This window comes from Rhincodon typus, chromosome 31 (genome assembly GCF_021869965.1).
Source record: "Rhincodon typus isolate 14 chromosome 31, sRhiTyp1.1, whole genome shotgun sequence".
Taxonomy (NCBI): Eukaryota; Metazoa; Chordata; class Chondrichthyes; order Orectolobiformes; family Rhincodontidae; genus Rhincodon; species Rhincodon typus.
In genome coordinates, this window is record NC_063362.1 from 7,743,441 (window position 1) to 7,755,658 (window position 12,218).

The following is a 12,218-nucleotide window of genomic DNA, read 5'->3' on the forward strand; positions in this document are numbered from 1 at the left end:
CTGAAATTCCCCATCCTAGGGAAAAGACAACTACCATTAACTCTACCTATATCCCTCATTATTTTACAATCTACTATCAGGGTGCCTCTCAACCTCCCACGCTCCATTTAAAAGGTCTCAGCTTATCCAGCAATAATAACTCTAACCTCCCATACGCGACAACATTTTGCCAAATCTCTTCTGAACCTTCTCCAGCTTAATAATATCATTGTTACAGAGATAGTAGGAACTGCCGATGCTGGAGAATCTGAGACAACAAGGTGTAGAGCTGGATGAACACAGCAGGCCAAGCAGCATCAGAGGAGCAGGAAGGCTGACGTTTCGGGCCTAGACCCTTCTTCGGAAAATTCAGAAATTAATAATATGATTGATTGTTTAATGTACAGGTCTTCAGAGAGCAAGCCATTGATGGAGAGACATTGCCTCTGTTAACAGAGGAGCACTTACTGAACACCATGGGCCTGAAGCTGGGACCAGCCCTAAAAATACGAGCACAGGTAATGTTTCTCTTTGACCCAGCAAGTCGAGCACACTTTATACGTTCCACATTCTAATGGCTTAAGTGATGCAGTGATCATAAACGTAAAAACTAGGAGCAGGAGTAGGCCATTCAGCCCTTCGAGCCTGCTCCACCATTCAATAGGATCACGGCTGATCAACCAACTCAGTCCCCTGTTCCTGCTTTCTCTCCACACTCTTCTGATCCCCATAGCCCAAAGAACGATATTTATCTCCTTCTTGAAAACATTCAGCGTTTGTGCCTCAATTGCTTTCTGTGGCAGGGTGTGCCATAGGCTTTCCGCTGTCTGGGTGAAGAAATTTCTCCTCATCTCAGTCCTCCATCACAGAATCACTGCAGTGTGGAAGCAGGCCATTCAGCCTATAGAGTCCACACTGATCCTCCAAAGAGCATCCCACCCAGACCTATCTCTGTAACCCTGCATTTACCATGGCCAATCCACCTAACCTACACATCCCTGGTCACTGCAGGACAATTTACCATGGCCAATGCACCTAACCTGCACATCTTTGGACTGCTCTACCCCATATTCTTCAACTGTGACCCTTGCTTCTGGATTCCCCCTGTCATCAGGAACACCCTTCCTGCATTCACCCAGTTTGTGTTCCGGTTAGGATTTTACAGGTTTCTATCAGACTCCCCCCTCATTTTTCTAAACTCCAATGAATGTAGTCCTAACTGCTCCACTCTCTCTTCATACATCAGACCTATTATCCCAAGAGTCAGCATAAAGATGCAACCAATTAAAATAAAGCCTGTAGCTTCCTTAAAAAGGCCGGGGCTGCATGCAAGGGTTTCATCTAATTGCCTATCAAGTACTTGCTGACAGCTAAGTTTGTTCAGGCACTTGCCTCAGATAGGATTACATCCGTGTACAACCCCAAAACAGTCCATTTGGCCCAGCCTGTCCAGATCCTCCTCCTGTTCTTTTTAATCTAAATTTATCATCGTGACCATCTGTTCCTATTTCCCTCAAATGCCCATCAAGCTTCACTTTATATGCATGCACACTGTCTGCTTCAATCCCAGCAAGATTCACATTCTCATCTCCCTTTGTTCAGTCAGCCAGCCCACTTTTATGTTGTTTTAGGTTCTTGCTGTTGTATAATCCTTCACACTGAGCAGCACAGATAGCCCTGCCCTCCATCCTTACTCCATCGCCAGGTCACAGCATGGATAGGGATGGAAGCAGGCCATTCAGCCCATTCATTCAGTTAGGATGCATGGCCCTGCCATCACTGTTGTTCCTTAAATGGTTCCAGTCCACTCCAGATGCCCATTTCAGGCGTATGATTCCTTACAAAGTTAATTCCTTCCAGTAGGTCCCGAACCGGCCTGTTGTGGCCCTGTTTCCCGACTGACACAATGCACAAACATTCAGAATAACTTGTCATCTTATGTACACACATGCCCAACAGGAACTACTGTGGAAGAAATGATCACGTCTTATCCAGTTCACTTTCTATTGTTGTGGGGGCTGTACAAAACAATTGGGGATATAACACCGTTACCTTTTGGGTCCTGCTAACTTTCATAAGGACAGCTGCTATTTGCCATTTGAAATGCTGTTTTAGACTCTCATGTAGATCAGACTTTCTGTAGGGATTCTACAATCTTTATTCAGGTGTGCTGGGTGTAAAGATTGTAAGTGTCGCTTTTACACCAGTGAACCTGATGTAACCACCTCAAGTTGCTTAGATATTTTTGCTCAATGTTCCTTCATCACAATCCTTCACTTTTTTTTTCTCATTATAACGTTCAGTTTAATTCTCATGTCAACATTCATCCTGCCAGTTACATCTCAGGGGACACAGTGACTGATGGGGCTGTCTTACAGTCTTTGGTTAAACTAGTAATAACAACAGTGTGTTCTTATTATACTGTAAATTTAGAAGGAAATTATACCCTAACATTTTTAAATAACTTCAAAATTCAGACAATAAACAAGTTCAAATCAACTCCATCCAATAGAATACTCAAAATGTAATCTTGTGGAATGCTGAGGCTTTATTGAAGAATTAATTCTGTGCTTTTAATATTTAAGTAATCAATCAAAAGACAGATTGTAGTTCATTAACAAAGTTAACTTGGTTAGAGCATTTTATTCACTTTTATTAGTCGCAATATTTATTTCACAGTTGTGAAATTATTTTATGAAATGTTTTATCACCGAGTTCTCCCATAATTTTTTTTTTACAATGCTGCGTTCCTCTCAAATCCAACTTAAGGCAGATGGGAGCTGCTGGGTATGGGGCTGCAGACTAGAATGGATCTAAATCTCTCCAATTTGTAATCTCCATGTCCCTAAAACACACACATTGGAACAGGAGGATGTCATTTAACGTTTGGAGCTGATTCTATTATATATCCATGGTTTAAACGTACCTCACATCTATTTTCACAACTCTTTGAACCACATTCCTTGACACCTAAGAAAACAATCTGTTGATCTCAGGCTTAGAAAGGTTTAATACTCCCTACACATACTGCCTTTTTGAGCCAAGCGATCTTGATTTCAGCTCCATTTAAGATCATGCATAGGCCATTCAGCCTTTCAAGCCTCTTTTTGGAATACTGCGATCAATTCTGGTCTCCCTGCTATAAAAAAGATGTTGTTAAAATTGGAAGGGTTCAGAAAAGATTGACAAGGATGTTCCCAGTGTTGGAGGGCTTAAGCTATAGGGAGAGACTGAATAGGCTGGGGCTATTTTACCTGGAGCATCGGAGGCTGAGGGGTGACCTCATGAGGTTTATAACATCATGAGGGGTATGGATAGGGTGACTAGCCAAGGTCTTTTCCCCAGGGTGGGGGAGTTCAAAACCAGAGGGGATAGGTTAGAGGGGAAAGATTTAAAAGTGATCTAAAGGGGAACTTTTTCACACAGAGGATGGTGCGTGTATGGAATGAGCTGCCAGAGGAAGTGGTGGAGGCTGGTACAATTACAACATTTAAAAGGCATCTGGATGGGTACATGAATAGGAAGGGTTTTGAGAGATATGGACCGAATGCTGGCAAATGGGACTAGATTAATTGAGGATATCTGGTCAGCACAGATGAGTTGGACCGAAGGGTCTGTTTCCGTGCTGTGCAGCTGTGTGACTCTAAACCTGCTCTGCTATTCACCGAGATCCTGTCTGGTTTTGATTGTGGCTTCAACTCCACTTTCCTGCCCGACTCCCAGAATGCATGACCTCTTTGAAGATTATGCGTCCAATAAAAGCAGTGTTGCTGGAAATCAGAGAACGATAGATAAACTCACAGGTCTGGCATCATCTGCAGAAAGGGAAAGAGTTTAAATTTAAAGTCCAGTGTGACCCTTCTCCTGGTTTGCAGAAACAAAGATGAAACTCAAAACGTTCACTGTTTCTTTCTCCTGTGATGCTTCCAGACCTGACTTTCTCCAGCACTTTGTCCCAGTCGGCATTGTATATTTATTCAGATTCTCAAATAAGACCCCCAATCTCCACTACTCTCTGGAAGAGAATTCCAAAGTCTCTTTAAAGAGATTCCTCCTCACCTCAGTCTTAACTGGGGACCCTTTATTTTGAAAATGTTCCCCTAGTTTGATTTTGCTACAAGGGAAACATCCTCTAAGAATCTGCCCTGTCAAATCCCTTAAGTATATAACATTTCAATGAGATCAGCTCTCACTTTTCTAAACTCCTCTGAGCATAGATCGAACCTTTCACCATAAGGCAACTCCTCAACTCAATAAGCTCCTTCTCTGAGATGGCTTCGATGCAAGTAGTCCCACCCTAAATAAGTCTCATCAGTGGCCTGCACAGTGTTACCGAACTTCCTGAATCTTATAATCCAGTCCCTTTGCAGTGAAGGAATAAGGAAGGGTTTTTAGGCGAGACAAAGTTTCCTTTACTCACAATATCATGCTGTCTCTCCCCTTGGAACACACAATTTTGCTGGAATAAGGAAATTCTCTTGTTGCTAAGTTAAAATGACCAGAGATGACCCTGTACCCAAGCTCAGGACCAATGCACAAAGCATAACTGTGACGGAGGTAGAATGAGAGAAAGGGTAGACCTTATGCTCTGAGGCTGCTTGGTCATGCAATAAGGTCATGACTGACTTACCCCAACTTCAATCTCTTTGCACCATTGAGGCCAAGTCTGTAGCCTTCTAATGTGTAGATGTATTTCCCAGCAGGATGTAGCAGATAGCAATATGGAACTGCTGCCTTTGCACTCCCAGTTCAGCACAGTGGAAATCTGTTATCCTTACCCGTTCTGGCCTACATGTGACTCCAGACCCAAAGCAATGCGGTTGGCACAGTGGTATAGTGGTTAGCTCCACTGCACCTCAGCGCCAGGGATGTGGGTTTGTTCCAGCCTTGGGTAACTGTCTGTACGGAGTTTGCACGTGTCTGCGTGGGTTTCCTCCGGGTGCTCCGGTTTCCTACCACAGTCCAAAGATGTGCAGGCTAGGTGGATTGGCCCATGGGAAATGGCCGTAGTGTCTAGGCATGTGCAGGTAGGTTAGCCATGGCAATTGCAGGGTTACAGGGATAGGGTAGGGGGTTGGTTCTGGGTGGGATGCTCTCCAGAGCGTTGGTTTGTACTTGAAGGGCCTAATAACCTACTTCCGCACTGTAGGGATTCTGTTCTGTGACTCTTAACTGCTCTCTGAGCAGTTAGGTACAGAAGATAAATCCCGGCCTAGCCAGCATCAGCCACATCCCATCAATAAATAAATAAAAAAGAATTTTAAGACCTCTACTGTTATCTGCATCTAAAACCAACAGATTTATGTTGGGCAAGTATTCCAAGGCCTACAGAAACCAGGTGGGTCAGGGGGATCGAGACACAGATCAGCCATGACCCGGTTGAACTGAACAATCTCAAGGGGCTGAATGGTCTCCTGTTGTTCTTCCCAGTATGAAATGCTAGCTTTTAGTCACCGTGGTCTTGAAGTAGTGCAGGGTAATGGCAGCAGATGGTAATGTGGATATTTTTTGTTTTCCCCCTCACAGGTTGCCAAGAGGATCGGGCGAGTGCTGTACATGGCCAGTTTCCCACTGCCACTGGCACTGCCACCAGCGGCACTGAGGCCGCCCGAGAGAGACCTCGCTCCCACGGAGAACCGCCCGTCGTCCACCGGCAGTGTAGCCTCGCCATACTGTGGCCTCCAAGTCAGCCGCATCTCCCCGAAGCAAGAAAATGGCAGCGCCTCCGTGATGGGAATTGGGGATCTCACCAAACCACAGTCTTGAATGGGACCTTTGCTTCGGAGAGAAAGTCAAGTTGCTGTTATTTGAAACCAAAGTATTTATAGGATTGCCAACTTCATCAGTTGACTGCATTCCCTCTTTTTTTTCTTTTTGGAAGAAAAATACAACACTCCGGCTTTCTAAACACGTTTTGACAAAAAAACAAAGTACGGTCACACACATTCCTTTTTCTTTTCCCTTTATCTTCGAGACTACAGTTTATCCTGGAAAGCTATTGAAAAGCTGCAGAAAACAGAACCTATAAATTGACGGAGGAAGAATACAAAAGGGACAGGACGTTGGTTGAATGGAGGAGTTGGTGAGGCTATCTCAGCTCGCCGACAGGGGAGAGAGAAACCAGCCTCCGTTTCTGCTTCAAGCTGAAAGACACCCCCCACCCACATTTCTTTGTTTCTCGGAACTGAGAGGGGGAACAAAAATAAATAGAACTGTGCACTTGTACCAAAAAAAGATTTCTATATCACAGACCTGGGATTAAACATTTAATGTAAAAAAAAATTTCATAAGCACTCATTTTGACTCATAATGCTAGTGTCTATGCATTTGTCAAGTGCTAAACCAAAGATAATGGGTTGTTGGTCTGTGTTTACATTACATTTCTAAATGGTACAATGGTTTTTTTTTGTCTGCAGGACACAATTTAAAAGTGCCTCACTGTAGAGGTTTAATCACTACTCTAGCACACTTAAACAAATCAGACAGGACCACAACTGCACAGGTATGAGAGTTTAGAAGGTGGTTTTTAAAATGACCAATTCAAGATAATAGCTATTCATTATCTGGACAGCAAGTTGTATGAGCAAAACTAGTTACAAAGACAATTTTGGTACTTATTTTGTTTTTTTTTGTTGTTGTGTAGTTGCACGTTTTTGAATTTTTTGGGCTGGGTGGGAATAGGGAAAAAGAAATGTAAAAACTGCTAGGGGAAAGTTTCTCATCCTTTTTCATTGCTATTCAAACCTTAATTGCTGCTTTAAAGCAATCAACATAAGGAACATTTATGTTATTTATGGAAATTCTGTTGGTAAGTCGAATATGTTTAGCACTATATATATGGTAATATTCAGCCCTAAAAGGGTGGTATAAGAATAATTAAAAAAAAATCAAAAAATTGTTGTTCCTTTAGCTGGTTTTGGCCATACTGCATCAAACTATCATTAAATGTTTTGCAGTTGTAAACAATGAGGATATGGTGATTTGTAAAATAATTTTAGCCTATTTGTTAATTTGCTTTCCTCCTTGTCTTTCACTTTTAGTGAAATAAAGCCCCCCACAAAAAAAAGGTACAATTTAGTGTTTTGTTGGAATGTGGAACTTTGCCAGCCTTTTGTTTGTTTTAATGTTCATCTCTCATGCTGCTTTCCCCTTTCCCTGGACAATTTCTTTGGGACCACAAACTCCCCTCAGCTCATTTAAAATAACAAACACAGGAACAAAAACAAAGTTGCTGGAAAAGCTCAGCAGGTCTGGCAGCATCTGTGACGGAGAAAACAGAGTTAACGTTTCGGGTCCGGTGACCTTTCAAAATAATTTTCATTTAAAATAACTTGTTTCTAACTTGTGCATCGCTGAATGAAAAAAGGAGAGAGATGCAAACACATCACTAACTCTCTTCATAAGCCAAACCTGATCCAGAGCCTGTGACGGAAAGATTATACCTGGTTTTTAATCAACGACAGGATTTCTGTATCACCTCCATCCACACAGGCTGCAGTGCAGTGATACAAGAAATACTTATGAGCTGGGAGCGTATTGTCTGTGATTTTTCTCCCTGTGTCCAATGATGTTGGAATCTGGGAGGCAAGATAACAAAAGGTGTCCTCTACAGGCCAACAAAGTTTCTCAATTAGCAGGATAGTGTCCTGAGCAGCAGTGAGACTCCAACGCTAATATCCATGCTAACAAGCACTGTCACCTGCTTTGTCCTAAATTTTAGTCAGATAAACTATACAAGTTTTGTATTTGAACAGGCGCTTAACAGATATCCTCTTCACTACATAAATTGGCAATATCTCACAAATACATGAAAATAGCTGGAACTTGAAATTCCAATGACTCTGTTCCATTGGGGAGGCAATGGCCTAGTGGTATCATTGCTAGACAATTAATCTAGAGACCTAAATTAGGTCCTGAGGTCCAAGGTTCGAACCCTTTTATGGCATTGGGTGAAATTTGAATTCAATACAGATCTGGAATTAAGAGTCTAATGATGACCATGAATCCATTTGTCGATTGTTTGGGAAAAACCCATCTGTTTCTCTAATGTCCTTTAGGGAAAGAAACTGCCATCCAGACCTGATCTGACCTATGTGACTCCAGACCCATGGCCAATGTGATTGACTCTTAAACTGTCCTCTGGGCAATTAGGGATGGCCAATAAATGCTGGCCCAGCCATTGACGCCCTCATCTGGTAAATAAATCCAAAAAAAAAAATTCTTGGTGCTGCCTATCCTAACATCTGGAATGCAGAAACTGTTCTGAATTTCTGGACATGGCAGAGATAGGCCAGATATTCATTACAGTGCATATGGTCGGCATGGACACATTGGACCAAAGGATCTGTTTCTGTGCTGTACAACTCTATGACATTCATTCTGAAACAATGGTAGGCAGACTCAGCCAGGACCAAATGAAAATAATTGGTTCAGGTCACAGCAGAACATGATCCAAGACCACTAGCCCTGAGGCCTAATTACTACAAGATGAAGGAGCACAAGTAGGCCATTCATTCCATCGAGTCTACTCTGCTATTCAATGAGATAATCCTCCACTTTCCAGTCCTTTCCCCATAACCCTTCATTCCCTCTCTAATTAAAATACTGTCTGTTGCAGTCTTGAATATCAGGGCGGCACGGTGGCTGAGTGGTTAGCACTGCTACTTCACAGCGCCAGGAACCCGGGTTCAATTCCACTCGCGGGTGACTGTCTGTATGGGGTTTGCACATTCTCCCCATGTCTGCATGGGTTTCCTCCGAGTGCTCCAGTTTCCTCCCACAGTCCAAAGATGTGCAGTGTAGGAGGACTGGCCATGCTAAATTGCCCATAGTATTCAGGGATGTGTAGATTAGATGGGTTATAGGGGGATGGGGATGGGTCTGGGTGGGATGCTCTGAGGGTTGGTGTGGACTTGTTGGGCCTGTTTCCACACTGTAGGGATTCTATGATCTATGATGACACTTAATGACCCAGGCTCTCTGCTGTAAAGAATTCTGCAGATTCACTGAGGATGAGAAATTCCTCCTCAACTCTGTCTTAAAGCCAAGCTGTCAGCTACTGTAGGATTTCAGAGGCCTAGGGAGGTGTCAGGTGAGTTAGGCGGGGATTGGAGGGGAAGAAACAGGTTGGTTATAGATCCACACATTTCCGGCCATCCCCAAAGAATGGCAGCATGGAAGCCTGACTGAACTAGACCCAACCATTGTCTGCTGATGTGGCAAGTAATTCATCCCATTTCCAGTCAGGACCTGATGAGAATTTTGGACCCAAAAAGGTTTAATTAAATGGAATTCTTAGCCATTTTATGATTCAGACAGCATGCAGTAAAGGTACAATGCCTGGGACTGAGGGGCAGGAGGTGCTTGCTTTAGGGAAGCTGGGTCGTTTGTTGTGAACACGAATAGACTTAGGGAGAGAACCCAAACAGTTTCGCTGGCATTGAGTGTCTCTCGAGGCTGCAACAAAATTTCTGTGAAAATCAAATCAACGCCACAACATGGGAAGCAGGGGAACAGAACCAACTTCAGACAAATGAAATACGATTTACTCAAAAATACCACCGGGGTGGGTCAGGGCTTTCAAGCAAGTTTGTGAGTGAGCCAAGTGTCAAGTGAGAAAACTCAAAGTGTACAGTTAATCAGTGAAGTCAAATTGCAGCATGTCGAAACCTTCCCTGTACATGTAACTGTGCAAGTAAAAACACTGAACCTCACTCGAACAAACTTTTACCCGTTTGTACGTTGGTGTTAGCCATTTGTAATGGTAGTCAAAGGAAAAGCAATCGCGCCATTTACCATTTGTAATGATGTAAAGTTCACTGGAATCGGAGAACTTTGATAGGCCCCAGGTTTGACATGGTCCTGTTCTGGACATGCTTCAGACAAGCAGCACTCTTCTGGAGGAAACCAACATGATGAAGCGATGGAGAAATAAACTGTAATGAAGCTTGTGTGTGGGTGACAGAGATCGAGCGTGTGTGTGACGGTGTGCATGTGTGAAACGGTGTGTGAGAGAGAGCTAGTGTGCGCTTAAGACCATAAGATATAGGAGCAGAATTAGACCATTCAGCCCATCGAGTCTGCTCTGCTATTCAATCATGGGTGCTATGTTTCTCAACCCCATCCTCCTGCCTTCTTCCTGTAACCCTTGTTTCTCTCACTAATCAAGAACCTACCTATCTCTGTCTTAAATGCACTCAATGACTTGGCCTGCTTCTCTGACTATGTCTGTCTGTGTGATTGAATATGTGAATGTACGTGTGTATGTTTTTGTGCAAGTCTGTGTGCACACTTCTATAACGCAAATCCTTTACCTCCCAAAACATAGTGAACGCCCATCTTTATTAAGGCTGCAGGCAAAGATGGAAGGGTCAGTGAAGGAGAAAGGAGGGGTCATTCACTCTCTCGAGCCTGTCCAAAGATGTGTGAGCGAGGTGGATTGGCCATGCTAAATTGCCCGTAGTGTTCAGGGATACGTAGATTATAGTTATAGGGTATTAGGGGATGGGTCTGGGTGGGATGCTCGGATGGTCGGTGTGGGCTTGTTGGGCCGAAGGGCCTGTTTCCACAGTAGGGGTTCTATGATCTATGATCATTTAGTTAGAAGGTTGGTGATTTGTACCTCAACCTTATTTACCTGCTCCTGTCTCAACACACTTCCCTAACAAAAACGAAAACAAAGTTGCTGGAAAAGCTCAGCAGGTCTGGCAGCATCTGTGGAGGAGAAAACAGAGTTAACGTTTCGGGTCCAGTGACCCTTCCTCAGAACTTCCCTAACAGAAGCCTGTTGTCTCATCTGACCCTGAGCAACTATTGTTTTTGCGGGGGGAAGAGAGCGCAACATTTCCTCCAGCTTTTGTTTGAGGAAGGGGCTTTTTGATTTCATGTCTGATTAGTGAGGCTCTAATTTTACAGTTTATGCCCTCTTCTTCCTGACTCCCTCACCAGGAGAAATAAATTCTTTGTCTTTAACATAATCACTGCTGATTTTTGATTTCACAACCAGTGCTTCTTTGATCCTCAACTGATGAGAAAAAATGAACAATTAAAAACACTTAAAAGGATAAAGATGCAATGACTTAGAAGAAGAAATGGGGATCCCACAGAAACTATAAAATTCCAACAGGGAGTAGACAGGGAAGAATGCTCTCTATGATTGGGGAAGGGTCACAGTCTTCAGGATGTAAGGTAGGCCATTTGGGACTGAGATGAGGAGAAATTTTTTCACCCAGAGAGAGGTGAGCCTGTGGAATTGTGCCACAGAAAGTGGTTGAGGCCAAAACAATGAAGGTTTTCAAAAAGGAGTTAGATATAGTTCTTAGGGCTAAAGGGATCAAAGGGTATGGGGAGGAAATGGGAGCAGGGGATTGAGTTGGATGATCAACCATGATCATATCGATTGGTGGGGCTGGCTCATTGGGCCGAATGGTCTACTCCTGTTCCTATTTTCTATGTTGCTGTTTCCGTTTCCTCCCAAACTCCTCCATTTTTCATCTTCCAGCTGGGGTCGGGTTTCATAGAGTCCCTCCGCACCAGAGCCACACTCCAGTGGCTAATCTCTGTGGCTGAGACTAGACTGTGAGGACGGACAGGCAAGGCCCCAGATCAGAGTTTGGAGCTGCCCTCACTAAGCGGCCAACACCAGGCAGCAGTCAGCTGGGGTACCTGGACGCAGCGAGGTGCTAAAAATCCTGGCACATTTTCCCCTTCACAGAGGTACACTGAACCCAAATGTAAAACCAGCTACTGCTCTGTTTACCTCAAGCACGAGTAACTGCTGTTACAAAGATAGTAGGAACTGCAGATGCTGGAGAATCTGAGATAATAAGGTGTAGAGCTGGATGAACACAGCAGGGCAAGCAGCATTAGAGGAGCAGGAAAGCTGACGTTTCGGGCCTAGACCCTTCTTCAGAAAATGGCTTCGCAGTGGGGTTAAAATTGTTTCAGAGATAGTAGGAACTGCAAATGCTGGAGAATCTGAGATAATAAGGTGTAGAGCTGAATGAACACAGCAGGCCAAGCAGCATCAGAAGAGCAGGAAGGCTGATGTTTCGGGCCTAGACCCTAAGGCCCGAAATGTCAGCTTTTCTGCTCCTCTGATGCTGCTTGGCCTGCTGTGTTCATCTAGCTCTACACCTTGTTAACTGCTGTTACAATCCTGGATTATACTCAGGGGCAGCGATGCACTCAGTATCAGTCCTCATAAACTATTCTAGAAATAATGACTCAAATTTCTTGAA

General features: G+C 43.7%; 1 protein-coding gene across 7 annotated transcripts in view; it reads left to right on the plus strand.

The window, feature by feature from the left end:
• The window catches only part of samd11 (sterile alpha motif domain containing 11), a 280,049-nt gene extending 272,996 nt beyond the window's left edge, over positions 1-7,053 (plus strand). For 4 of the 7 annotated variants that reach the window (XM_048615169.1, XM_048615170.1, XM_048615175.1 and 1 more), the window contains 2 exons: positions 387-497; positions 5,506-7,037. In XM_048615169.1, the coding sequence (XP_048471126.1) occupies positions 387-497; positions 5,506-5,745 (351 nt within the window). In that variant the 3' untranslated portion in view covers positions 5,746-7,037. Of the gene's footprint in view, positions 1-386; positions 498-5,505 lie in introns of all 7 variants that reach the window. The other 3 variants (XM_048615168.1, XM_048615171.1, XM_048615167.1) reach the window with 2 other exon arrangements.
• Positions 7,054-12,218: the final 5,165 nt, after the last annotated feature.